This window comes from Erinaceus europaeus, chromosome 11, assembly GCF_950295315.1.
Source record: "Erinaceus europaeus chromosome 11, mEriEur2.1, whole genome shotgun sequence".
NCBI classification, from domain to species: Eukaryota; Metazoa; Chordata; class Mammalia; order Eulipotyphla; family Erinaceidae; genus Erinaceus; species Erinaceus europaeus.
This window is the reverse complement of record NC_080172.1, coordinates 43,838,301-43,865,980: the sequence shown is the minus strand read 5'-3', so window position 1 is coordinate 43,865,980 and position 27,680 is coordinate 43,838,301. Positions and strand designations below refer to the sequence as shown.

At 46.7% G+C, this 27,680-nt stretch overlaps 1 protein-coding gene across 5 annotated transcripts; it reads right to left on the bottom strand.

The window, feature by feature from the left end:
• Nucleotides 1–7,904: 7,904 nt before the first annotated feature.
• SLC45A1 (solute carrier family 45 member 1) lies at nt 7,905–27,468 on the bottom strand. 5 transcript variants are annotated; one of them, XM_007534728.3, is made up of 9 exons: nt 27,343–27,468; nt 23,518–23,941; nt 22,912–23,004; nt 21,451–21,675; nt 17,793–18,535; nt 14,555–14,708; nt 12,019–12,195; nt 9,921–10,126; nt 7,905–8,290 (listed from the first exon to the last, which is right to left on the bottom strand). In XM_007534728.3, exons 1-9 carry the CDS (start codon nt 27,448–27,450, stop codon nt 8,024–8,026), a joined length of 2,397 nt encoding a protein of 798 aa, XP_007534790.2. In that variant the 5' UTR covers nt 27,451–27,468; the 3' UTR covers nt 7,905–8,023. The 5 variants fall into 5 exon arrangements, with proteins under 5 accessions (XP_007534790.2, XP_060057389.1, XP_060057391.1 ...); XM_060201406.1 differs by having other exon boundaries at nt 17,793–18,430; XM_060201408.1 differs by having other exon boundaries at nt 23,518–23,904; nt 27,343–27,453.
• Nucleotides 27,469–27,680: the final 212 nt, after the last annotated feature.

The following is a 27,680-nucleotide window of genomic DNA, read 5'->3' as shown; positions in this document are numbered from 1 at the left end:
GAGCCAGGATGCAGGAAGGGGTCAAGCCGCCTGGAAGGGGTGTGGGTTCAACAGTTTTTCTAAAGATCTGGGCAGTATGTGGATCCAGTCTTCCTAAGGTGCCCATGTGGCCTTGTGTGACCTGGACCAGGCCTGCCAGAGGGACCAGTGATGACATCTCCCTCCTAGCATGGTGGGGAGGACAAAGCAGGGTGTGCCAGGGGCTCTGAACTCATCACCATTAACAGGATTTTCAAGTACAAAGTGGGTTTTCTGAGCTGGAGAAATCAAATAGGTGTGGTTCTTAGTGAGGTTGGGCCCTCATGGTTTGGACCCTGTGGCTGCTCCTGCCATCTTTCAGGAACAGACCTGTAAGTCCAGGGGAGCTTCTAGGAGGTGGGCTGAGGGCTCATTTGCTTTTCTTAAACAGCATGTGACTCAAAAGTTCTTAAGAAAGGGACACTCACCTGTCTAACCATGATCTTTGTTTTCTTAAAACTCCTAGGAAGAAGGTACAGGGGCTGACAAGCCAGGGGTAAGAGGGGAAGTTTGCTATCCTAATTTCTCCCATAGATTTGGCCATTCTGGGCTCACCTACACATGGAGCAGAAATAATGAGACCTCCCTTACTTAGCTAATTGCCATGACATGAAGGTATAGGGAAAGGAACCAGTGATTCCAACAAAGGTGGGCTGCATGGAGGAAGAACTGTTTTTGGTCTATGTGGATGAATCAAACTTATGCGCAGAGGTGAGGTATAAAGACTTCACCTTCAGGAAGAACAGGAACAAAGGCACAGAGTACATCTACTGCCTGGAGGGCTTGTGGCTCAGTACAAGTACAGGAGCTGGAGGGTGTGGGCCCCTATTTTCATTCTGTACCACCTGGCAGGGTCCTGGGGGACATGTCTTAGGAGGACTTTCCCCAAGAAGCTGAGTGGGTTGAGGCAAGGAAAGGCTGGCTTTTCATGGACCAGAAACAGGAAAAGGGTGTGGTCCCTTCTTGCACAGCATTAGGTAATAGAATCTCACAGGTGAAACCACACAGAGGTTCCTGGAGAGCATGGCAAGAGGCTGGGAGTTCAGACCAGCCAGGCCCAGGGTTCAAGGCTCCTTCATCTGTGGGAGCTGCACAAGTTGTAGGAAGAAAGACATGGGTTCATGTCATGGATAAGCCCTCCCTGTTGAAGGGAGGAGTGTAGGCTGGAGACAGGTGGGCAGAGATCCTGGCACAGGCCAGAGACTACAGGAGTCAATTCAGCTCTAGGTAATGGCACTAAAGGAGGATCCTAGGGGCAGAGTGCCCTGTGGAAAGTTGTGATTTGATTATTTTTTTTTGCCACCAGGGATATAGATGGAGCTTGGCTTGGTACCTACAAGATGATACCACTACAGTCATTTTTTTTCCTATGCTTTTTCTTTAATACACAGAGAGAAGAAGAAATGGGGTTAGATAGCATAATGGTTATGCAAAGAGAGAGAAGAAGAGACTGACAGGAAGGGAAGCAGGAGAGAGAGATAAAAGGAGAAACACCTGCAGTGTTGCTCCTTGGTTCATGGAGTTTCCTCCCTACAAGTTGGGAACCAAGGTCTTAAAGCCAGGCACTTCATATAGTAACGTGTACTCTACTTGGTGTGCCACTGCCCTGACCTGAGAGTTGTGATTTTTGTGCTCAACTGTCCCTAACCAAAGGGAGCAAGATGATGGGACACAATTGTCCGAAGTCCCAGACTCTCCTCAAAGTCTGCTGATGAGCCCAAGTCCTCTGTTGCTTGAAACCTAGGATCAGTGCACTTTTAAAAATTATTTTTATTACTTAATCAATGTGTTCTGGGAACCTAACTCCCTAGAGACTGCCAGACTAGTGTGGGGGTGCCTCTTCCCAGGCACATACTCTCTGGGCTGGAGAGAACTCAACCAGAGCCAGCCTGGGCTGCTACTCACTCAGCAATGTGGGAGAGATGACTCATGAACTCGTGGTGGCATGGCAATACAATATCTTTATTGTTCAGAGAGCCATGGCTTCTTAAAAGACAGACCTGGAAGTGGCAAGTTAGAAATGGAAATGGCTAGGAAAGGGGTGGAGAAAGGCTGAAAAGGTAGGAACTTCCTTAGCAACTGTTGCGAGGGTTTTAACTGGTGGGATTAATATTACCCTGCAGGCAGGAAGGTCTTGAGGATAGAAAGTAGATCAAAGGGATAGAATGGGTAGGGATCTTTCAGGCAAAACAATGATTATGTAGATAGGCCATATTATTAGGAATGCAGGGTGCTTTGTGAGCCTCCTCACAATTTCCCTGACAAGAGCCTTACTCCATTAGGGAAAGAGAAATGGACTGGGGGTATGGATCGACCTGCCAACTACCATGTTCAGCGGGGAAGCAATTACAGAAGCCAGACCTTCCACCTTCTGTACCCCATAAAGATCTTTTGCCCATATTCCCAGAGGGATAATGAATGGGGAACCTTCCAATGGAGGGGAGGGGACACAGTTCTGGTGGTGGGAATTGTATGGAAGTGTACCCCTCTTATCCCACAGTCTTGTCAATCATTAAGTCACTAATAAAAATTATTTGGGGGGGTTACTATTTTAATTTTATTTATAAAAAGGAAACATTGACAAAACCATAGGATAAGAGGGGTACAACTCTACACAATTCCCACCACCAGAACTCTGTATCCCATCCCCTCCCTTGATAGCTTTCCTTTTCTTTATCCCTCTGGGAGTATGGACCCAAGGTCATTGTGGGATGTAACTGCTTCCCTACTGAACATAGGTGTTGGCAGGTCGATCCATACTCCCAGCCTATCTCTCTCTTTCCCTAGTGGGGTGGAGTTCTGGAGAATCAGAGCTCCAGGACACATTGGTAGGGTTGTCTGTCCAGGGAAGTCTGGTTAGCATCATGCTAGCATCTGGAACCTAATGGCTGAAAAGAGAGTTAGCATATAAAGCCAAAACAAATTGTTGACTAATCATGAACTTAGAGGTTGGAATAGTGCAGATAAAGAGTTTGGGGGAGGGGTGTCTGTTTTGTAGATAGCTAGTAGGCACATTTTATTATATTTTAGTTATATTCCAAAGGGCCTGTGGCTGTACTATTTTTTTTTTCTTTCCCCTGAGCCTGAAATCTGATATGCAGGTGGATCCAAGTTATTGTCTGGGGAGTTGATGTCATGGCTGGAAAAAGGACCAGAAAGCTGGATCAGGGAAGAGAGTAGTTCCCAAATACGGGAAAGGTGTGTAAATATTGTTGATTGTAAACCCCATCAATTTGATGTGATCTGGGGCCCATATTCAGCTTAGGAGCCTATGTGACCTCTGCATCCCTGCATATCTGAGCTCACATTCTGTGGTCATGAGTAGGAACATTTCAAACTGCCCACTAGAGCTATTCCCGTTGGTGCTAAAAATCCACTGCTCCCTTTGGCTATTTGTTCTTTCTATTTTATTTGATAGGACAGAGAGGAATTGAGAGGGGAGGAGGAAATAGAGAAGGAAAAAGATATCTGCAGACTTGCTTCACTACTAGTGAAGTATCCCCTCTGCCAGTAGAGAGCAGGACTCTCGCTGGTGCTTGTGCATGGTAATGTGCACATAACCAGGTGCACTACCACCCAGCCCCTAGTGTGTCCTTTATGTCCTTTATGGGGATCAGATGGGAAGAGTCCTGGCAGCCCCTACTCCAATGCAGTGGGTACAGCAATCTCAGCCCATACAGTACTCATAATACTTGCAGAGAGCCTGCTAATGACTACAGGTCTAAGGCCAGCTCATGTGTCAGGTCTGAGAGACAGTCGGGGCCTCATGGTGGAGACATTTGCCCTCCCGTGAAGCCAAGTCCCTACACAGGCACCAGAAGGTGGTGGGTGCAGGTTTGCACAGACTCCTTGCAAAACCAGGCCTAGCTCTGCACTGTGTGCAGTGAGTCTAGATGTGGAATGAAGCACTGGGGATGGGTCTGGACTGGCCCTCACCTTCCCCCCTTAGTCTCAGTACCATCAGATCAGAGGGCTTTTACCACGCACATCTGCTCCACCTTCTGACAGGCACCATCTTACAGGGAATTTTACAACTTGAATATTTTGGTGCCTGTGAGGCCTTGAAGACACCAAGCAAGTTCCCACCTCAGATCTCAGATATCTTCCCTCTTCACCAGGGCACTGTTCAAATGGCATCTTCACAAGTCTCTCTCTTAAACTGTTGTTATTGGATGATAGGGACAGAGAAAAATTGAGGGTGGGGAGGCTAGAAAGGGAGAGATACCTGCAGCCCTGCTTCACCACTCAAGCTTCCTCCCTGCAGGTGGGGTCTGGGGGCCTGAACCTGGGTCCTTATGCACTGTAATGTGGGTGCTTAACCATGTACACTGCTACCCAGCCCCCCCACACACACACACACACCTGTCTTTATCTTATCCTGCTGCCAACCCTGGCCTCCTAACCAAGCCCATGCATGTTCTTTATGCCACTTACCATCGACCACAGGCATAGAAACTAAGTCATACTTCAGAGGTACGTTCACAGCTGGATCCCAACACTTAACCACACTTACGGGCACTCATCAGAGATCTCAAAGGTGGATGGATACATGGACTGGATGGTTGGGTGGAAGAGTGGTATGGACGGATGGTGACACACATACACGTATGAAGATAGATATCCATACATACATCTCCATATATGTGTATGTATGCATATATATGTGTGTGCACATGTATATATGTGTAGATAAGTGGAAGAATGGGTAGGTGGATGGATATGTGGATAAACAGATGAGTGGTTGTATAGACGGGTGAATGAGTAGAGTAAGTACGCTTGGGTACAGGGTTAATAGGTGGTGAATCAATGAATACCTGGTAGATAAATGGATGAGTAGATGGACTGATGAATGCATGAATTTAGTCTTCCAACCCCCAAATCATTGTAACTCTGGGATGCAGTATGCAGAATGTACAGTTAACCCAAGCTCTCTAGTACTACTGACAATTTAGGCTAGATGATTCTTTATTGGAACTATCCTGTGCACGGGAGACAAATCATTTTCAGCTGAGATACAGAGTTGCACCTTTACATATATATTATATTTATTTATTTATTGCCAAGAACCTTATTTCTGGGACTTGGTGCCTACAAGATAACTCCACTGCTTCTAGTGGGCATTTTCCTTCTGATAGAGCCAGAAATAGGGGATAAAAGAGACAGCTATAGTACTGCTCCTCCACTTGTGAAGCTTTCCCCCTGCAGGTGGGTATCAGGGGCTTGAACCTGGGTCCTTGCACACACTATAATATGTGTGCTTAAACAGGTACACCACTCACTGCCTGGCTCTTCACAACCAAATATTTTTTAAAAGATATATTTATATGAGAGAGGAAGAGAGAGAGCAAGTGCATGCCAGTATCTCTGGTATATATGTTGCCAAGGATTGAACCTGGGACCTCATGCTTGCAAGTCCTGTCCTCTGTGCTGTACCACTTCCTTGGCTAACCTTCCCAACTTTTGTTCTATATTTTTTGAGAAAAAAGAGGGTAAGGGAGATAAATAAGAGACACCAAGACCATTCCACTATCCATGGAGTCCCCTTGTTGCAGCCAGTGTGGTACCTGAATCAGACCCAGGGCATCCTACATGATAAGGCACAGGCCCTCTCCCATGGATGCCAAACTGAGCCACCTCCTAGGCCCCTCGGGAATGTTTCTGTATCCACCTCCACAAGTCTGCATGGATTTGGGGTTCCAAGAGACCTCTCACCTTAAAGAGAACCACAACTAGAAACCAGGTTTGGGGGCTAGGTGGTGGCATACACATTACTATGCATAAGGACTTGGGTTTGAGACCCCCACTCTCCACCAGCAGAGGGGTTGCTTCACAGTGGTGAAGCAAGTCTGCATGTGTCTGTCTCTATCTCCCTCTCTCCTCTCAACTTCTGTCTTATCAAATTAAATAGAAAAAAAGTAATTTCTACGAACCCCCAACTAACCTGATTATTTTTAACTTTCTAAGACTACAAGAAACCCTTTGCATTCTCTTTAAGATTTTCATTTCTCCTGCCCATATTTCTTCTCTTTGATTCCTTACTGTCATAGTACCTCTTGACCTCAACTAAATCAATCCTACTAGTGTTACTATCCCACATTATGCTGCTGCTGAATTCTTATTGTGGATTATAGCCAGAAATACCAAGCCTGCGATGTCAACCTCTCAGGTCCTCAAATCTGGTGAGATTTTTTTCTTAACACATGGCACTACCTAGTTCCATTTCAGATGGCAATAATAAAAATAATAAATAAAAAATAATAAAAATAATAAATAAAATAATAAACATCTAATAAAGTTACAGATACTAGATAGAGGCTAGGGTTTAGGGTACTGAGTACAGGTATACATGTATACAGGTACAGGTATAAGCAAGGGGCAATTATATAACTCAAAGTAAAAGTGATTAATAGTACTCTGTGATAAGACTTAGACCTAATAAGCCTGGAATCCTAGTAGATGTGCCTAAAGAAAGCATCATAAATTATCTAATTTATCAGCCTTAGACCAAGTTAGCTTGGAAATCTAGCAGAAAGGCCTGAAGAAGTCAGATCCCAAAAACCCAATTCTGGTTGAGTACAGCAAATGACACTCAACACTTAAAGTTAAGGTTGTTAGATAAAGAAAGGACTACAAAAGTTAGATAAGGGCAAGAGACTGACTCACTTAATAATGGCCCTTTTGGTCAATGCCACATCACATCATCTGGGGCCTAGTCAGGGAATCCTTGGACTCACACACACCTATGATGGGCCTAGATCTCTAGTGAATCCCTCTCTCTACCATCAATGCTCACTTTCATCAGGAACATCATCATAAGCAGCAATGGTAGGGACTGCCCCAGTCTCCAAAGAGAGGCTAGTTTATCCTGCCCTGCCACTGGAGGAAGACTGGTCCTGAAATGAGTGCAGCCTGCAATGTTCCCAGATAGGACCATGAGCTTCAAACTCAGACCAACAGGGACTCAGAGGTTACACAAAAGTGCTAAGTATAAATATAGATATGGGCAGTCGGTTTATTTTATTTCAAGAATGGGAACTGCTCTTTGCCCTAGTCCAACTTTCTAGTCCTTTTCTCTACTTTGACAATATCTTCTCAGACAATATTTTTTTTGTCCAACTTCATGTTATCAAACTCAAGCAAAAAACTATGATATTAGTGGGCCTCTAAGAACATGCCTAAAATGGACTTCCTAGCTTCTTTCTATCTTAAGATCCCTGTTCTCATGTGCTCTGTTACTTTTTGTTTCCTGTTCATTAGTCATTTTGTCCCACTTTATATCTTGCCACCTTCCAATCACCAAGTTGCAGATGCTATCATGATTCCATCCTGACTTCCCTGGGCAGATGACCTTACCAATGTGTCCTGGAACTTCACCTCTTTAGAGCCCTACCCTACTAGGGGAAGACAGAAACAGACTGGGGGTATAGATTGACCTGCCGACATCCATATCCAGGAGAGAAGGAGTTACAGAAGCCAGAACTCCCACCTTCTGTACCCCTAAAATAATTTTGATTCATACTTCCAGTAGGGGAGAAATGGTAGATGACCAGAGAGGGCTCTGAGCTCTAGCTCCATCAGGATCAGGAACTGGAGAGAGAGAAGGTAAAAGGTAAGAACATTTGGATATAGTAATAGATGTATTACTTGGAAAGGAAGAGACGATGGGACCTTAAAAAAAATAGGCAAATACAGGCAGATAGTTGTAGAAATAATTGTTAACACATATCTGCAACCTTGGGAGAACTGCTGCAGCTTACAACAGTGGGATTGGGAATCCAGAACTTTGGTGGTGGGAAGGGTGCAGGGTTGTACCCATTACCTTGTAATTTTGTAAATCAATATTAAATCATTAATTAAAAAAAACAATTTCTTAAACAACTACTATGTTTCGCTGCTATCATTTATTGTTTTATCACATATTTACATCCCACCTGTCCTGTGTCCACCAGTGCCCAGTGGCTGGCCAGTCCCTGAACCCTGGGCCCAGGCAGGAGCCAGGGCTATGTCAGACATTCAGCAGGAGAGGCTGGTGCTCCTCATCAGTGGCCTCGCTGGGGGGGATTTCATACACGACAAACAGTGAGGAGTACAAGCAGCCAAGGAAGGACACCAGACTGGAGAAGTACATCACTCCATTAGCACTGCCCACTGCAGAGGTCAGGGGCCCCAACACCAGGGAGACCAAGATCTGGGCCAGGAAGTACTGGCAGCTGAGCAGGGAGATGTCCATGCCCATGCCCCGCCTGGTACCATCTGCGCTGGAGCCTGCAAACTGAGCCAGAGAGCACATGCATCAGTGTGGGCCCCCAGCAATGAGGTGACCAAGCCCCATAAGCCCTGTGGGCCCAGGAGACTCCAGGGCTCATGTGCATATTCCAGCACATGCTCAGGGAGTGCAGCCAACTATTTACTCCTATTTGTTCTCAGAGAGGATGACAATGACAAGAACTGGTGATTAACCAGGTGCAAGGGCTGTGTCCGCACAGGCATAAACTGCACTCAGCAACCTCCTTTGGAAGAGCCCCTTCACTCACTGGCCTGGAGAAGACATGCCACATGCCCAGAGGAACAGCTGCTCCCAGTTCTGCTCCCAGTCCCTCCCCCCCCATCTCTCTTTTGTCACCTGGGCTTCATAGTACTGGATTGATTTTTCAGATAAAGACAAAAGTGGAAAGACAGGGAGACACCACAGCACAAAAAAAAATCTTCCTTCAGTGTGGTGAAGACCTTGGCTTGAAACTGGGTCTTGTGTATGGCAGAGCTAGCATACTATCCAGGTGAGTTATCTTATTGACCGTATCCTTTACTTATTTATGCTTGTTTATTTTGGAGGGGGTTAGAGAGAGAAATTGAGGGGAAAGGGGGAGATAGGGAAAGAAAGAGATACCTGCAGTACTGCTTCACTGCTTGTGAAGCTTCTCCCCTTCAGGTGGGGACCTGGAGCATGTATACTTCATGGAATACTACTATACAATAAAAAAGATGATACTGTGTGTCCTCTGGGACAAAATTAATGGAACTGGAGATGATCATGCTTAGCAAAATATGTAAAGAGGTGAAAGACAACTGTAGGATAGTTTCACTCGTGTGGAATCTAGAGAATTTAAACATATGAACATGAAAACAACAACATCAAGAAGAACCAGGGGCTGGAGAGACAGCATAATGCTTGAGGCCCCAAGGTCCTAGTTTCAATCCCCATCATCATCATAAGCCAGAGCTATAAGGTGTCTGGTCTCCCTCTCTCTCACTGAAAACATCATAAATAAAATATTAAAAAAAGAAGAACCAGAAGCAAACAGACTCTCTAAAATCTTGTGAGAACTACAGTTAGGAGGGTGGGGGCCACAGAACTTTTGTGATGGGTGCAGTGTGGAACTATACCTTGTAATCTTACAGTGTTGTAAATCACCATTATTCACAAATAACACATGACTTGAAAAACAAAGTGATCTGGGAGGTATGCAGTGGATGAAGCATTGAACTCTGAAGCAAGAGGTCCTGAGCTTGATCCCAGGCATTATATGTGCCAGAGTGATGCTCTGGTTCTCTCCTCTTTTCACTTACTAATAAATAAAACTAAAAAAATGAAGTTGTTTGTGTCACTTTTCCTTTTATAAATCCAATGTTAGCATGTTATTGATCCTGATCATGTGTGTGTGTGTTTGTGTGTTTAAGGTGCCCACCCACACCCCTTGAACCAACTGGTGACCCCAAAGCCTGATGGGGACCCCTCCCCAACTCCTGACATGTTTGGGGCCTCCTTGTGCTCAGTGTTAAGACTCTGTTGTCACCACCCTCACACCTGCGAGTGTGATGGGGCCTCGGTTGGTGGCTGGAGAAGCTCCTTCAACTGGGTGAGGCAAGGACACATGAACTAGAAGCCAGAAAGGAGGCAGTACCTTCTTGCTCTGGTAGTAGTCACACAGCAGCGAGTAGGGCAGGGTGCACAGGGTGGAGAAGAGAATCCCATAGGTGACGCAGAGGGATAACACCACGTAGAGGTTCCTGGAGAGTGTGGCGAGCCCGGTCCCCAGGCCAAAAGCCAGGTAGGCAATGAAGTACAAGGTGCGAACACTGAGGTATTCTTCCAGCTTCTCCAGGATTGCTGTGGAGAGAGGAGGATGAGTGTCCCATGCTACCCTGGAGGGTAGGGTGGGGATCCCAGTTTCCTTGGGTCATCCCAGGCTGGCAGGCCTTAAAGCCCACCTAACTACCTGCAGACAAGAAAGCCCAGGGAGCCAAGGGATCCCCATAGCTCTGGAGGGGCCCAGGACAGGCCACTCAGATCATACCACTACAGGCCATTTCTTCACATTTTGATGCCACTAAAACCAACACACAGCCCTCCCCTTCCCCACCCCCAGGTGCACACCAGAGGTAGCAATTCTTTCTACTCTCCCTCTTCTATTCCCCCCCTACCTTACAGGGACTGTAACTTAAATAGGGGAAAGAAAACAGGGCCCCCAAACTACTCCTGTGAGTGGCTTGTTGTTGTCATCCAGACTCTCATGCCTGAGGCACCAAAGATCCCAGGTTTAATTCCCAGCACCACCATAAGCCAGAGCTGAGCTGTGCTCTGGGGAAAGAAAGAAGGAAAGAGAGAGAGACAGAGAGAAATAACTACATGGAGTTTAAATCCCCAAACATGAATAAAGTTGGGGTTTTTTTTCCACCAAGATTTGTGCTGGGGCCAGTGACCTTTCTTTTTCTTCCATTTTGAAAGAGGGTAAGAAAGATAGGAGGGAGAGAGAAAGGAGAGATTCCCACAACTGCTCTGACACTCATAAAGCTTAAGACACACACACACACACACACACACACACACACACACACACACACACACACACACACACGTGGGAACCAGGGACTTGAACATAGTTCTTTTGGGGTGAGCCACCTCCTCCTGGTCCCATGAATGAAATTTTGAGGCACTTCACCATGCCCAGATGTGTGGTCTCTGCCTTGTGGTTTCTAAACCACAGGGCAGGCCACAGAGCTTGGGATGGGCCTCCTATCAGATGTTTCACAGAAAACAGAGGGAATGGCCCTAGGAAATGAAGTTCGATGACTGCACACAGTTGTCCAGTGTGAATTTAACACAGTGCCATGTGTCCCACAGGGCAGCCAGGTGCTGAACCCAGGGTTATTGTAGACCCTGGCCTGGATAAGGTGGCAGACAAAAAGATGGAAAGAACCCTGGGTCTTTGAATTTACCAACCCTAGAGTTGTCTGCCTATGGTACTTGTGTGAAATTAAAAAAAAGTCATTTTGAGTTATGCTTTCCTTATACATGAAGATGACTTGGGTAGTGGCACACATGATGGAGTGAACATGCTCCAGTGCCCTGGTTCCTACCTGCAGGGCACGAAGTTTCATGAATGGTTAAACAATGCTGCAAGTCTCTCTCTCTCTCTCTCTCTCTCTCTCCCCCTATGTTCTCAATTCCTCTCTACCTCTGTCTAACAAATGAATAAATGAAATATGTATTTTAAAAAATAGGGCAGGGGTAGATAGCATAATGGTGATGCAAACAGACTGTCATGCCTGAGGCTTCGAAGTCCCAGGTTCGATCCCCTGCACCACCGTAAACCAGAGCTGATTAGTGCTTTGGTAAAAAAAAAAAAAGAGAGACTGTGCTGGTACCCAAATTTGGAGTTTGGGGACAGCAACTGCAAAGACACAAACCTTCATTCAATGACTCACAGCATAAGGTTCATGATACATGGTGTATGGTACAAGGCATGTAGTGTAGGATATGTGGCATGAGATATATGGTATAAGGGTATGATCTATATCATAAGATGATGACATAATTGTTTTGGCATATGATGGGGGGGAAGCTGCAGATGGCATGCGGTCCACAGTATTATAGATGATATAAGACAAGGAAAGTGGCATATGATATGTGGTGTGAGCTACGTAAGACCAGCCTCATAAGCAGAGGCCATATCCTCAGAAGAGCACTGTTCCCCACCTCCCCAGCCCTGGGGTGGGTACCTGAGTAGAAGGCGGAGCTGAAGGCATAGATACACATTCCCCAGCAGCCCATGGTGACACCGCTGTTGTATTTCTGATACTCCTCTGACGTGTGTGGGGCTTTTGGGTCCCCCTGAAACACCACCTCGCCCATGAAGTCTGTGTAGAAGAGCAGCATGCCCTCAAATGAGAGCCACCCTGGGAGGGAGAATGCATGTGTGATGAGGCCGCTGGCCTCCAGCTTCACCCACAGGAAAAACCACAAGTTGAGTCAATCCTTAAAGGTGAACTTGCCTCAGTAGCTTCCCCACCCTTTGACAACTCAGTCTCCCTTAAAATGCTATAGGTAAGGGGTCAGGCGGTAGCGTAGCGGGTTAAGTGCATGTGGCGCAAAGTGCAAGGACCGGTGTAAAGATCCCGGCTCCCCACCTACAGAGGAGTCACTTCACAGGCGGTGAAGCAGGTCTGCAGGTGTCTGTCTTTCTCTCCCCCTCTCTGTCTTCCCCTCCTCTCTCCATTTCTCTCTGTCCTATCCAACAACGAACAGCATCAACAATGGCAATAATAATAACCACAACGAGGCTACAACAACAAGGGCAACAAAAGGGGGAAAAAATGGCCTCCAGGAGCGGTGGATTCATGGTGCAGGCACCGAGCCCAGCAATAACCCTGGAGGAGGGGGAAAAAAATGCTATAGGTAGGGCTGTGTGGTGGTGCACCTGGGTGAGCGCACATTTACCAGGAGCAAATTCAAGCCTAACCTGCAGGGGGTAGGGATGGGGGGGTCTTCATGAGTGGTGAAGCAGAGATACAGGTCTCTCTCCCTCTCTATCTCCCCTTCCCTTTATTTCTCTGTCTTTATCCAATAAATAATAAATTAAAAAAATTAAGTGCTGTAGGTTTCCTCCCAGCCTTATAAATTCAAGGGCTATAGAGTATGAAACTTCTGTATTCTGCCCCTTCTCTGAACACTGTAGGAAGAAGGGAGACTGACCTATTCAACCTCCAACCTCCTGAATGTCTAGTCCTGTTTTCAACTCCCTTCTTGGAAGGGAGACAAGAAAAATGCTACGGAGGCCCAGGACAGGAGTGGGTGAGGGAAATACATAGAAAGCTGAATTTTTGAGAGAGCACTGATTTACTTGATTGATGAGAGAACAGTAGCTCTGATATTCTGACTTCTGTGTCAACTTTCTTTTTTTTTAATTTTTAAAAATATTTATTCCCTTTTGTTGCCCTTGTTGCTTTTTTGTTATAGTTATTACCGTTGTTGTTATTGACGTCATCATTGTTGGATAGGACAGAGAGAAATGGAGAGGAGAAGACAGAGGGAGAGAAAGACAGACACCTGCAGACCTGCTTCACTGCTTGTGAACTGACTCCCTTGAGGGTGGGAAGCTGGGGGCTCGAAACAGGAACTGTGTCAGCTTTCTTTGGAAGTGGACGTGGATGCTATTTACTGATCCTTCTGAACCCTAATAATTATCATTAGCAACTTCCTATGCCATCAACTAGTCTGAAAATAGCACCATCATAATGTCAGAGGAACATTTCACACTATAACATAGTCCCATTGAGGGACATTTATTCCTTGCCCCATTCCAGATTTTGGTCCTCATAAGTAATGTTGTGACTTACAGTCTTGATAAGATCTCTTCCAAAAAATGCCAGACAGGATCATTGGGATAAAGGTTATGAACATTTTTAAGACTCCTGCCCATTGCCTAATAGCCTTCTGGAAGTTTCCTCTGATTTATGTCCCATGTAGTGCTGGAGAGCTGTCGATTAGCTCAAATTCTTAATCACCCTCAGACAATCAACTTCTCAGCAGTCAAGAAATCCACTGAAATGAAGTATAAGCTGGGGCTTTTTCTTGGTAATTCTCTGCCAAGTCTGCAGACATGAGCCCAGCACTCAAGGTCCATAGGCATGTGTGCATGTCCATGTGTGTTTACATCTCTGCCCTGGTTCTGTAAGAGAACTGTGAGGTCCATTCTTTGTTTAAGGTCAGGACAGTGAAGCCCATCACCAGGCTGTACATTGTCTGAAGACATTGTAGTAAAGAGGGAGGGTCTCGAGGCCGGGTGGTGATGTACCTGACTAAGTGCAAGTTACAATGCGCAAGGACCTGGGTTAAAGCTCCCAGTTCCCGTCCACAGGGGGAAAGCTACACAAGTGGTGAAGCCAGTCTACAGGTGGCTCTCTGTCTCTCCCCCTCTCTCCATCTTCCTCTCAATTTCTGGCTATCTCTATCCAATAAATAGAGATAATAGGAAAAAAGAGGGAGGGTCTCTGGAAAGGCAGGTGTCTTGGGGGAGTGCTGTGGGGGCAGTAGAGGTGTGCCTGGCTCAGAACACCCAGCTCCATTCAACTTTCTGTGAAGGGAAGTGCTCCAGGCAGCCCCTCACTCTGTCCTGCCCCTGGTGACATCAGGACATCTCTGCAGGCGAGAACCTCTTATGGGGAGGCCCATGGGGCCAGGACTCATGAATCAGGTCTCCCCCCACCAGCTGGGTGGGCCAACCACAGCATAGCCACTCAGCTTGTGAGCACTCACCCAGGAAGTGGTTGACACAGAGGTTGCGTAGCGCCTTGGGCATGTTGCAGATGGTGGAGCAGAGGTGCCTCACAGATAGTGGCTGCCCTGATGCTTCCACAGAGCCTGTCAGCTCACTCTCATACTTCATGCCATTCAGCAATATATTAGCCACCTGAAAAGGAGCCCCCCCCCCCCAGGCAGCCCCCTGTCAGGACAGCACACATTTTGTAATGAAAACAGACAAATACAAATACAGAGGTTGTCCTTGTAGATGTTGCTAAGCAAACGTTGCAGGACACCCCAAAGGAGGGCATGTCTTCAAAGACTTGGGGGCAGCTAAGGACAGTGCATCTGCCCCAGGGTGTGAATCTGACCTTGGTGGGGGCCACTGGGGGTGTGAGTACTTTGCCAAATATGAAATAAATTTGACCACACGAGGTCAGGAGCATTCAGGGTGGTATGCCATGAAATAAATGCTAAATAAAATAAATAAGAATCAGGGGCCAGGCCGTAGTAATCCCAGTTTAGTGTACACATTGCTATGTTCAAAGGCCCAGGTTCAAGCCCTTGGCCCCCACCTGCAGCAGGGAAGCTTTATGTATGGTGAAGCAGGGATGGAAGTTTCTCTCTTCCTCTCCTTCTCTACTTACCCCTCCCCTTTCTGTTTGTCTCTATCTTATCAAATGAGAGAAGTAAATAAATAAATAAATAAATAACTGCCAGGAGTAATGGATTTCTTATGTAGGCACCAGCAATAGCCCTGATGGCAAAATAAAATAAAATAAAATAAATTGAGAAAATCAGGGTCAGTTCCATTCAAGATATTACAAACTTTCATCTTTTCCATAAACAAAGGATAAAGAATGAATTCCAGGTAACTGGGGAATCAGTTCAATGGAATCAGTTCCCACATAGGGGACCTCACACTCAATTGTCGGAGTAATCAAAGGAGGTTGGGGTAACCAAGAGAGCACCTATTGGGAGGGAACATACTCTCCTCACCCCCCCGTGAGGGTGCACAATATATACATGCCCCCACTAGCAATGGAACTGAAATCAGAATGAATGGAAATCAGATTTCTCTCTGGGGCTGTGGAACAACACTTCACAGCACGTATTCTTGGACTTGGTTTGCTAGGTTCCTGGAAGAAGGTTTCATGGCCTCACTCACTGATCACCCCACTCCCTCAGGGTCCTATCTGGGTTGGTGGTGCAGGCACAGCCACCTGAACTGATTATTCTGTCACAACAGTAATATCTGGGGCCCACTGCATGACAAATCCACTGCTCCTGGTAGCCATTTTTCCATTTTGTTTTACTTTATCTCATTTATTTGTTTTTTATTTGATAGGACAGAGAATTTGAGAGGGTGAGGAGGAGAGAAAAAGACAACTGCAGACCTGTTTCACTACTTGAGAAGTTCCCCCTTGCAGGTGGGGAGTGGGGCTCGAACCCAGGTCTTTGGGCATGGTAATGTGTGAGCTCAAAGGGTCCACCACTGCCTGTTCCTAGGATGAACTATTCTAAAAATCAGGCATCTGCTGACTGAAGATGAGCTGCCACGCTGGCTCCCTGGAACACTATGGATATTGTCAGACCCTGGGTATTCTGAGTGGGAAGACAGAGGAAAGTAAAGAACCCATGACAATGGTTCCCAGGGAAGCCATGACAGCAGAGCCTGTCACCCCTGTCTGCCCAAGGAAAGCCTCCACGATCACAACCCTATACCTATGTGAGCCCAGGGGGCTGATATTTAGCTCATGACTTCCACTTCCCTATAAGAACATAATCATCTCCCCAGACAATAACTTGATCCACCTTCATATCAGATGTCAGGCTCAAAAAAAAAAAAAAAAAGCAGTATAGTCACGGGCCTTTTGGAACATAACTAAAATAGGCCTACTAGCTATCCACAAAACAGAGGCCACCCCCCCCCCAACTCTTCATCTGCACTATTCCAGCCTTTAGGTTCATGATTAGTCAACAATTTGTTTGGCTTTATATGTTAACTCTTCTTTCAGCCACCAGGTTCCTGATGCTACCATGATGCCAACTGGACTTCCCTGGGCAGACAACCCCACCAATGTGTTCTGGAGTCCCACATCCCCAGAGCCCCACCCTACTAGGGAAAGAGAGACAGGCTGGGAGTATGAATCGACCTGCTAACACCCAGGTTCAGCGGGGAAGCAATTACAGAAGACTTCCACCTTCTACACCCCACAATGATCCTGGGTCCATACTCCCAGAGGGATAAAGAATAGGACAGCTATCAGGGAAGGGGATGGGGTATGGAGTTCTGGTGTTGGGAATTGTGTGGAGTTTTTGTCAGTGTTTCCTTTTTATAAGTAAAATAACAATAAAAAAAAAGAACATAATCATCTGCTGTACCAGATGGAGGAGGGAAACTGAGAAAAGGGATGTGAGGAAGCTCTTCCAATTACACCTAAAGCACTGTGTCAAGAAGTCACTGAGTTTTTGGAATCAGGATAAGAGAATCTAACCTGAACAAAGGGTCTGAGTCACCAAGAACAAAGGGCTCCAGATTGGAGCTCATGAGATGTCTTTGACCCTTCTAGGGAGTCTCAATGCTTCCTCTGGAAGGACAGACTCATACCTGTTCAATGTCATTTTTCAGGGGTGGGGTGACAGTCAGATTTCAGAAAGGATAAATGACCTAAGAGATGTTATAGTGAACAAGGTATTGTACTGGGAACCATGGTGTCTTGATTTCACCTCCCAGCATTAGATTTGCAAAAGTGAAGCTTCGGTACTCTCTTTCTCTCTCTCATTAGTAAGTATGATCCCTGGCACCACACATACTCAAACAGTCCTCTGCGCCTGTCTCTTTCCCCTTCTTCCTCTCTTTTTTGTTAATAAATCAAATTAACCTTTTTTGAGCAATACTCCACTCCAGATTATGGTGGTGCTGGGGACTGAACCTGGGACCATAGGCATGAAAGTCTTTGCACATAACCATTGTACTCTCTCCATAGCCCTAAAATAAATCTTTATAAAAAATATCCCCTTGATTATGGTCAAGTGTGTGCAGCCACCACCAAGACCTAACAGGACCTCTGAGTGGAGTCTGTGGGTGGATCTGAATCTTTCCATATACAGATGTGGGAGTTCCTGGGGCTTCAGCTTGGGCTAAGAGCTTCCTTACAGATAACTCTCCATAGAGCTTACTCATAAGGGGGGACAGCTGCATGCTGCCCTCTGACCTGAGCCTTCTCTACCCCTCCACATTTGCTTTTACCTGTTGACTGAAGGTCACGTTCCTTCTCCTGCTGGCTTCAAGGCCATTGCCTCCGACTGTGTCTGGGATGGCCAAGGTCTGGGGCCTCTTCAGTATCCCAGATGATCGTGGCTTGGATGTGTCTAGGGAGCCCACCCTTAAAATGTCACCATCAGGACCAGAGGCCAAGGCCACTTCCCTTCTGTCCCCAAGCCCTTGGTCTGGGTGGTAGAAGCTGTCGGGGACCTGTGGGAAGCTGACACTGATGGCTTGCCTGGGGACGCTGCTGGAACTGGCCAGGTAGTTGCTGTGGCCTCCTGTGTAGCAGTCGATGAGGACGCTGTCGATGTTGGAGGTGCCAAAAGATGAGGCAAACTCATTGATGCCTGTCAGGGAGTTATCCCTGCTGATGAAGCTGCCATACTTGGGGGTGAGGGGGCTGAGCGGTGAGATGGGGCCTGAGAAGCTGGCATACAGGCTGGTAGCCGTGTGACAAGGAATGGTGGCATTGGTCTCGCCTTCCTCGAACAGCACAGGCGGGGATGGGGGCAGTGGGAGGCTGGGGCTCTTCATGGGGGCCTTCTTTTGGCTTTGGGACTGCAGGGGTCTCTCAGGGATGCTGACCAGAGTGAGGATGGTGGTGATGCTCAAGGTAATTGCTGTGAAGACATAGATAACATGGAGCTGGCCGCCCAGGGCTCTGCCGAAGCTGGTTTTATCCCAGTGGATGCCACCCACCACGTAGCCAAAGCCACCTCCGAGACCTAGGGAGAGACAATGGGGTGCAAGTTCCCTCCATGGGTGCGATGGCCCCGAAGGGCAGGGTGCCCTTCTCACCCTAGTCGCTACATCCATGGCTGGGATCCCATCCCACCCCAACGGCAGTCAGAATGAGGAGGGGATTCCCCTCTCTGCCCTCAAGGCCACCTGCTAGGATCATGCTGGCACCACCACTCCCTGCTCCAGAGCCAAAGCATGGCAACTGCCTGCCCATATTTCATGCCACCAGGTATATGGCCTTTGAGGAATCCTGGACATAATGGCCACACCAGATGGCATTTCCCCTTTGAGTTTCCTTCCATCTCCTGTTCTGAGATCTAGTGCCTCACTCCAACATACATGCATGCATGCAAAAATTCATGTAGCCACTCCAGTTTTGTTAGCCTGGTGGCACCATCCTCTGGCATGACTCTCCTATCTTCAGGGTGACTCTGTAGATGTTCCTCAAAGATGGGCCTGCTCTGGTAACCAGTTCTCTGTCATTTGACCATCAGGAACAATATGGCTGCAAGGATCCTGCCCTTTACTCTAACCCAGCTCACTGCATTCTGTGGCTTCAAGGAAGGAGCAAGTGGCAAACTGGTCTGTGTAACACAATGAAATGTGGTAATGTCATGTGGGCAGTCACAGGCACACTGAGCTCCAAAAAGTGCTGTTTCCTCCAGCCCAAGTCTGTCCTTTGGGTGTCAAGAGCAAGGGAAGGCCTTGTGTCGTCCCCACTCACCTTCAAGACCCCAGCCCATGTCAGTCTCCTCACTGCTACATCACCTGTATTTATGCTACTCTCAGGCTGGGAGCCAGTCCCCCACACTGGGGAGATTTAGTGTCAATAGGGGTTTCCCTTCAATAGTAGCTTTCATGGAAAGACCTATTTTTTCAGACACATCCAGGTCAACCTTTGACATTTGTCTAAGGTGGGATGTGAGCCTGCATCTAACTATTAGATGATCTCAGTACAGAATTCCTTTCACTTGTCCCAGCCTATCTTTGTTGTTGTCATCGTCATCATCATCATTATTACCATCACCACCACCACCACCACCACCACCACCACCACCACCACCACCATCACCATCATCATCGCCATTATCATTTGTTGTTGTGATGCAGGGCTTCACTACTCTGAGCCAACTTTTCTCTCATCAGGAGAGCGACTGGGAAGGCAAGCTAGCTCACTTGGATAGAGCATTTGCCTTGTCCTGGCCATGTCCTGGGTTTAAGACCGGTCCCCACAATGCTGAGGGAAAATTCAGAGCTATTATGTTTTTCTCTTTGTTCTTTTACCTCAGTCTTGTTAAAATATATTTTAATCTTTAATTCATTTATTCCTATATTATCATCTATCTATTTATTTATGTCTGGGTAGAGACAGAGAAATTGAAAGGGAAGGGGGAGGTAGAGGGGAGAGGGAAAGAGATGTAATGTTGTTTCACCACTTGCAATTCTTTCCCCCTACAGGTGGGGACTGGAGCTTGAGCCTGGGTGTTGTATAACATAAGTTATAACCAGGTATGGCACTGCCAAGTCCTATCTCAGTTTTTCTATCTGAAAATGTCAGCCTGGAGCAGTGACACTTCAGTAAAAAAAAAAAAAAAGAAGAACAAAGAAAAAGAAAAAAAGAAGGATAAGGAGGAAGAAGACGAGGAGGAAGAGAAGAGGAAGAAGTGGGGGGAAAAAGGAGGAGGTAGAGGAAGAGGAGGCAGAGAACACAAAGGCAAAGAGAGAAAGATATCATAGCACAAAAGCTTCCTCCAGTGTGGTGGGGCCAAGCCTGAATCTGCATCACATAAAATCAAACTGAAACAAAGCAAAGCCAGAAAACAGGTGGTGAGGATGTGGAGAAAACAGAACCCTTGGATCTATGGGTGGGGATGAAGAGGTGCAGCCACCATGGAAAACAACATTTTCCAAAGTTTAGAAACACAGTCACATGATTCAATCATTCAATTCTGAGAACATACTCTAAAGTTGAAAGCATGGCCTTGAAGAGATTTGTATACTCACACTCACACTTAGGGCAGTGCTATTTTCAACAGGTAACAATAGCTTTAATGTTTATTCATGTATTTGAATTTTATCAACTATTTATTTATATATTTTGCCATCAGGATTTTTGTGACTGTGTGATCCTACCACTCCTGATGGACTCCTCCCACCCTTGGTAGAGGGTGAGAGACAGGGAGAGACAGAAGCAGAGGGAGAGACAAACACACAGCACTGCTCTACCACTTGTGAAACTTCCCCTGTGCAGGTGATACCATGCGGTGGCTGGGGGTTTGAACTCAGGGTAAGGTGTGTGCTCTACAGGGTGGTCTACATGCAACTACCTTTATTTTTTATTATTACTTTGAAAATTTTATACATAGTGTTAGTGCTTGATATTGAACCTAGGGCCTCATACTTTTGGAATCATGCTCAGTACCACTTAGCTCCATCCCCAGCCAATCCACTTTCTTTTCTTTCTTTCTTTCTTTCTTTCTTTCTTTCTTTCTTTCTTTCTTTCTTTCTTTCTTTCTTTCTTTCTTTCTTTCTTTTTGAATTGCCACCAGGGTTACCACTGAGGCTTGGTGTTGACACTATGAATCTACTGCTCCTGGTGGCCATTTTTCCTCCTTCCTTCCTTTCTCCATTCCTATTTTATTTGATATGAGAGAAATTGAGAGGGCAGGAGGAGATAGAGAAAAAGACAGACACCTGTAGACCTGATTTACCTCTCATGAAGCATCCTCCCAGCAGGTGGGGAGCAGGGGCTTGAACGAGGGTTCTTAAGCATGGTAATGTGTACATTCAAGGTGCACCACTGCCCACCCCACCCCCTTCACTTATTTTTAAAGTCAAGGCACATGCATTGTCCATGCTGGAACACTTGTCTTGCAGATCCCAGCTGGCAGGATCTTACCTGCCAGGAGGGCATGGATGTTCAGGCCCCTGTCCTGGTCGGCAGGGCCACAGACATCCATCATGTAGGCATGGCTGGGGTTATCAGCTGAGTCTGCACTGAAGTCCATCAGTACCACCCCACACACGGTGAAGAGGATGCCCCACTTGTGGTTAGTGGCTGTGTCAGCCAGGGCTGTGCCAATGTCCCTGCCGTTGAGCAAGAGCGAGAGGCCCAGCAATGCTCCTGGGGACAGAGATAGAAAGTCATCCAGTGGGAAGGTAGGCAGCTCTTTCCCCACATCCAACACTTACTTCTAGAATTGTTCAGGTCCCAGAAAGTCTTTTGAAATCAAACTAGAAGAAGAGCCCACTGAAAAGTCCCCAGCTATATTCTTTCCTTAAATTGGATCAGGGTTTTAATTTTGTCAGACAGAGCAGGAATGGCATGAAGTTTACCAACTTATTTAAAAAAAATGACCAAGTGAAGGGGCTGGGTGGTGGCACATATGCTATCATGCTCAAGGACCTGGGTTCAGGGACCTCACACCCCACCTTGCAGGAGGGAAGCTTCATGATCTGTGAAGCAGTGCTGCAGGTGTCTCTCCTTCTTTCTCCATCTCTACCACCTCACTCCACTGTCAATTTATTTTTGTTCTATCAAATAAAATAATAAATATTAAAAATGACATAATCTCACAACTAACTCAGGTCAGGTTAGGGCCGCTGACTGCTAGCACATCAGTGAAATTATCTAGATGAGAATGATGCATACTTAGGGGCTCTCCCTGTAGATAGCACATGCCACCATGCATAAGGACCTGAGTTCAAGCACCCTACCCCCACCTGCAGGGGGGATTGCTTTATAAGCAGTGGGCAGTGCTGCAGGTGTCTCTCCTTTCTGTATCTCTCTTCTTCTCTAGCCCTCTCTGTCTCATGTCTTCTATAAAAAGAGGGGTGGTGGTGGTGAAATGGTGCACTTAGATGGTGTGCAACATAAGTTTGAACCTGGCCCACACTGTATTGAAGGAAGCTTTGGTGTTGTGTTTTTTTTTTCTTCTTCCTCTCTCCCCCTCTTTCTGTATCTTCTTTTTCTGTATTAAATTATATTTTAAAAAAAAAGAAAGAAAAGCAGTTAGAGATGGTGGAGCCATGCAGGCATCAAAACCACACCTAAAGCTTATGTAATGTAATACCTTGTTACTTCAATAAGTCATGTCTAATTTCTTTGTTCTCTCTTTCTCTGTCTCTTTTTTAAACCAGTGCACTGCTCAGCTGGGAGGACTGAACCCGGGACCCGAAAGCCTCAGGCATGAGAGTCTATTTGAATACCATTATTCTCTCTCTCTTTCTAATTTAAGAAATTTCTAAAAAGGAAATGATCTGGATGACCTCTTAGGTCAAGACTCAGATTTTCCCAAGAGGAAGCACCCAGGCATTAAATTTTTTACTTTTCTGCTTATTTCAATGCCAAATGACAGACCTATGGCCAGGACAAGAATGAAAGGGCGTCTCCTTCCAAACCTTGAGGTACATCGGTCACTCCAAGCACCCAGCAGAGGCTGCAGCAGGAAGCCTGAAAAAGAGCAAGTAAACATTTATTGCTGGGGTCCCACTGCCTCAGGGGACACACACAGAACTGCCTCCCCACTTTCCTGAACGGCCCACACCCAAGTGTCTCCAGGGCTCCAAGAGAATAACAAGTTTGGTGTCAGTGTAAACTCCTCGGAAAACAGGAGTCAAATGGACTCTGATAATCAGCTAGCTTCTTCCAGTTTTCTACTTGGGTCTCTGAAAGGCCACAGCTAGCCACAAACTTCCTTGGTAAAATTAGGCTTCTTAGAAACCAGGACCCCAGGACTCCTAGGCCCAATGCCATCAAGTTCTGATCCCCCAGAGCAGGTGGGCAGAAGCCAGTACTACCCCTTGGGATATTCTGACCTCCTACCCTGTACTCTGGCCCAGAGGTGGCACCAGTCACACCTGGGTTTGGCTTCGGCCTACACTCAGAAGTGGAGCTTAACTCTTGCTTTTTCCTTGTTCCCTGGGGTCTCTTTAACTGAGGCTTCTGGAATTTTCTGGGTCCTACCAAGGATGGGGCTGATGAACCACACGAGGCTGTAGAGCTGGTCGGGCAGGCCCATCTGTAGGAGCACCGGGGTTACGTAGGCTGTCTCCATGGCATAGCTGAACTCAATGCCGAAGAGGATGCAGCCATTGAAGAGCAGCTCCCGGAAGGACCTCTGAGGGTGGAGATCCCCAAAGTCCACCAGTTCGATAGGGCACGGGGTGTTGGGGGGTGGGGGTGGGGAGGGGCGAATGCACTTTCTCCTCTTAGGGTGGCGTTTGAAGTTGTTGGCCCGGTGGCTGATGTGCTGGGTAACAGTGCCCGAGTAGCCTGAGAGCTGAGACCTCCAGAAATCCTGAGGAGCCAAGGCAGGGAAGAAGGCCTCTCCCGGAGGTGTGCTGCTGGTTGCTGGGGGAATCATCGTGGGGGGGGTTGGTGGGTATTCCTGTGGAGTTTGGGGCAATATCATGAGACTGAAGTTTTTTTTTTTTTTTTAATTATTTATTGGGTAGAGACAGCCAGAAGTTTAAAGGGAAGGGGGAGACAGAGAGGAAGAGACACAGAGAGACACCTGCAATACTGCTTCACCATCTGCAAAACTTTCCCCCTGCAGGTGGGGTCTGGGGGCTTGAACCCTGGTCCTTGTACATTGTAACATGTACGCTCAACCAGGTGCGCCACTACCCAGCCCTGAGACTTAAGTTTTTTTTTTTTAGGGGGACTCACTTCCTCCTTTTTCTTCCTGAGTCCATGATCCTTGGCATAGGGGAACAACTGAATTCACATTGGGACTCAAACACTGTGCACCCCAGAGAAGTTGTGCTTGTAGGCAGTGTTCCAGAGCTTTATTTTCTCTTAGTGCAGCTCATCTGCCTGATGTCACCAAAGCTGATGCTCTCACTGCTGGGAGAAAAGGCCCTGTCCATCAAGTCCCATCTAAAATGCAATGGGACCTGTCACCTAACAGGCTCCATCAGGAAGCTCAGGCCTTTAAAGGCGTGAGGGGATGTGAGCACAAGGAGGCTGGGTGATTTTAGAACATGTGGTTCCTTCCCAGGGCTGCTGCTGCCCCTCTGTACTGGCTCTCCTCTCTTCCAAAAAGAAGAGATATAGCTTAGAATGGTGCAGACAAGTGCTATTCATAAAGCAAAATCATTTATAAAGGTTAAATCAAGATGAACATTTTTAAAAGCTTAACTCTTTGCTTATGTCCCTCCTGGCTGAGCTTGGGTCCTTATGTGTATCAAATATTCCAGAAAGTGCTGTTGATTAGTCAGGCTTCAAAAAACCAGGAAACAGGGAGTCAGGTGATAGCACAGCGAGTTAAGTGCACCTGGCGTGAAGCACAAGGACCAGCATAAGGATCTGGTTTGAGCCCAGCGCTCCCCACCTGCAGGGGAGTTGCTTCACAGGCAGTGAAGCAGGTCTGCAGGTGTCTCTCTTTCTCTCCCCCTCTGACTTCCCTTCCTCTCTCCATTTCTCTCTGTACTATCTACCAACGACGACATCAATAACAACAACAATAATAACTACAACAACAATAAAAAAAACCCCAGGAAACAGCATTCCTTGGGACTTCACTCACAAAACAGAGAGAAATTGAGAGGGAGAGGGAGGTAGAGAGGCTAAGAGAGATACTTATAGTACTGATTCAACACTTCTGAAACTTCTCCCCTGCAGGTAGGGACTAGAGGCTTGAACCCAGGTTCATAGTACCATGCACACTCTGTCAGGTGGCCCATCATCTGCCCCCTTCCGCCTTCTTTTCTAATCTCATTTTACCCTCATAAAGGAGATTCAAGTGCAAGGGAGTTGGAAACATTTCCTTCCATTTTAGATCAGGTTCCCCCTCCCTCCCCAGAGCACTGCTCAGCTCTGATTTATGGTAGTGCTGGGGACTGAATCTGGGACATTGGAGTCTAAGACACTAAAGCTTTTTTTTTTTTTCTTAGCTATTATGATATTTTCTCAGCCTTCTCATTTTGGGACAAAGAAGGATGACCCTAGTTTGGAAAAATTTCAACTTCAGCCAATATGATGGTGGAAATATATGTTTGAAAAGGAGTAGTGCTGGGGACCCTAGTTAAAACAAACCATGTAGAGAGTGCACCTGCAGTGTGACCATTTCATCATCTGTCCACCACTCTCAGCTTCCAAACACAGCTTTGCAACCTGCCTCTCACACCCCCAGTGTCAATCCCCCAGCATCTAGCCAGAATTAACTGTTAATTAACTCTGAGTTTGAAAAAAAAAAACTTCATCAAGACTCCCCTATGAGTTTTAGGGGGAAGGGGCCAGCATTATCACTTTTTAAAAATATTCTTCTTCTTTTATTTAAAAAAATATTGGATAGAGACAGAGAAACCAAGAGAGAAGAGGTAAATAGAGAGGGAGAAAGAGTGACACTTGGAGAACTGCTTCACCACTCATGAAGCTTCTCCCATGCAGATGAAGACTGGGGACTTGAACTTAGGTTCTTGCACATTGTAGAATGTGCAGTCAACTGAGTGTACCACCACCAGCCTTCCCAATATTACCACTTACATTTATAAAATATATTTCCTGAAAACTTTCCTGAATGCACATCTTATGAAGGGTATTTAAAGTTCATTTTTGAATGTTATAAAAGTGGAAATTAAAAACAAAATAAAATTGAATTTTTAATTTTCATTTCATTACCAGAGCACTGCTCTGCTCTGGCTTATGGTGGTGCTGGGGACTAAACCTGGGCCTTTTGGTGCCTCAGGCATGAAAGCCTTTTTGCATAACCATTCTATGCTGTCTCTCTAGGCCAATATTGAATTTTAGTAGTAAGATGAACAAACTATATGAGCATTTACTCAGTCAAAAGCAACCCCATCCCTGGAGCCCCAAAAGTAACATGCAGACCCCACTATGATCCCAAAATACAGAAGTTTTAAGTAAAAAAATCCCTTCAATCATGTGGTTAGACAATGAAGCAGCAAATGATCACAATAATTAATGCTCATGTAATTCAAATGCTTAAATGAGCTTCCTATGAATCCAAATCATTTTTTCTTTCTCTTCCTCTCTATGAAAACATTGGGTCACTGATGTCTCCCTCTCCCCTTTTTACCAATTCTCAAAGTTAATACCTCAGTGAAACTTCAGACCACTAAAGGGCTTTGTGAAGTGGGGTGGGTGTGGGTATGCTTTTGAGAAGCAGGTCTCTGAACTGTTGACCATCTCTTACTTTTCATCTCTGGCGAACTGATCCTTAAAGCCTCGGTCAAGTGCACATTGAATTTAGGTTTTATAGCACCTGACTTTATTACCCTATGTAGACAAGAAAATTGAAGCACGATGGTAATTTAGAAATAATCTGAGAAATTCTTTCTTGTTGGGCCAGAGTGAATGGAACTGCTGCTATGCCTCTAGTTTCACCCTGAGCGTGTTACCCGTGGCAAGGGACTCTGGAGAGCAGAAATCCATGGTGCTCATTAAAAGCTTAATCTCAGGAGGACAGAGTTTATGCCGGCCACCACAAGGGTGCAACCTCAGGCAGGAGGAGAACCGGAAGCTGATGACACCTGCCCAGGTGACCAGGAACAGGCCTCCAATACCATGAAGCGGCGGCAGGCAGCCCCAGGGCAGATTCCAGTGAAAAGAAATCTGTTGCCCAAGCATTCCTGTCTGCTGGCGGGAGGGCTCTGCACTTAGGGCCTAGGGGGCTGGGGAATTAGGGGGCTACACTGACAGTTTGATTCATTAGAGGAACAAAGGTCTCCGTGCCAGCCTCCAGCCTTAATCTGGGCACTGGTTACCCTGGGGCCTGCCTAAGGCGCGGCGCTCCCAGCACAAAACCTGGGGAGCTGAGCTCAGTACCTGTGCTTCCAGCCGGGAGGCATCCCCTTCCGAGGCTGGCTTTCCGCCTGCCCCGGGCACAGCCTGGGTCCCGGGCCTGTCGCCCCCGGCCCGCAGCGGCTGCAGCATCACCCCGCGGGGCGGGGCCCTTACGTCAGCCTGCATCCCGCCCAAGCCCCGGCCCGCAGAGCATCCTTAAAGCGCCACCGCCCTCCCGCACCTCGCGCGACCGCCGCTGCTCCCCCCTCTGGCCCTCCATGTCCGTGAGAAAATGTTTTTCTCATTTCCATACTTATTTCTGCCTTCGTGAATCTTGGTCAGGAGAAGGTTGGTTTGCAAGGCCGTGTATGTACTAAGGG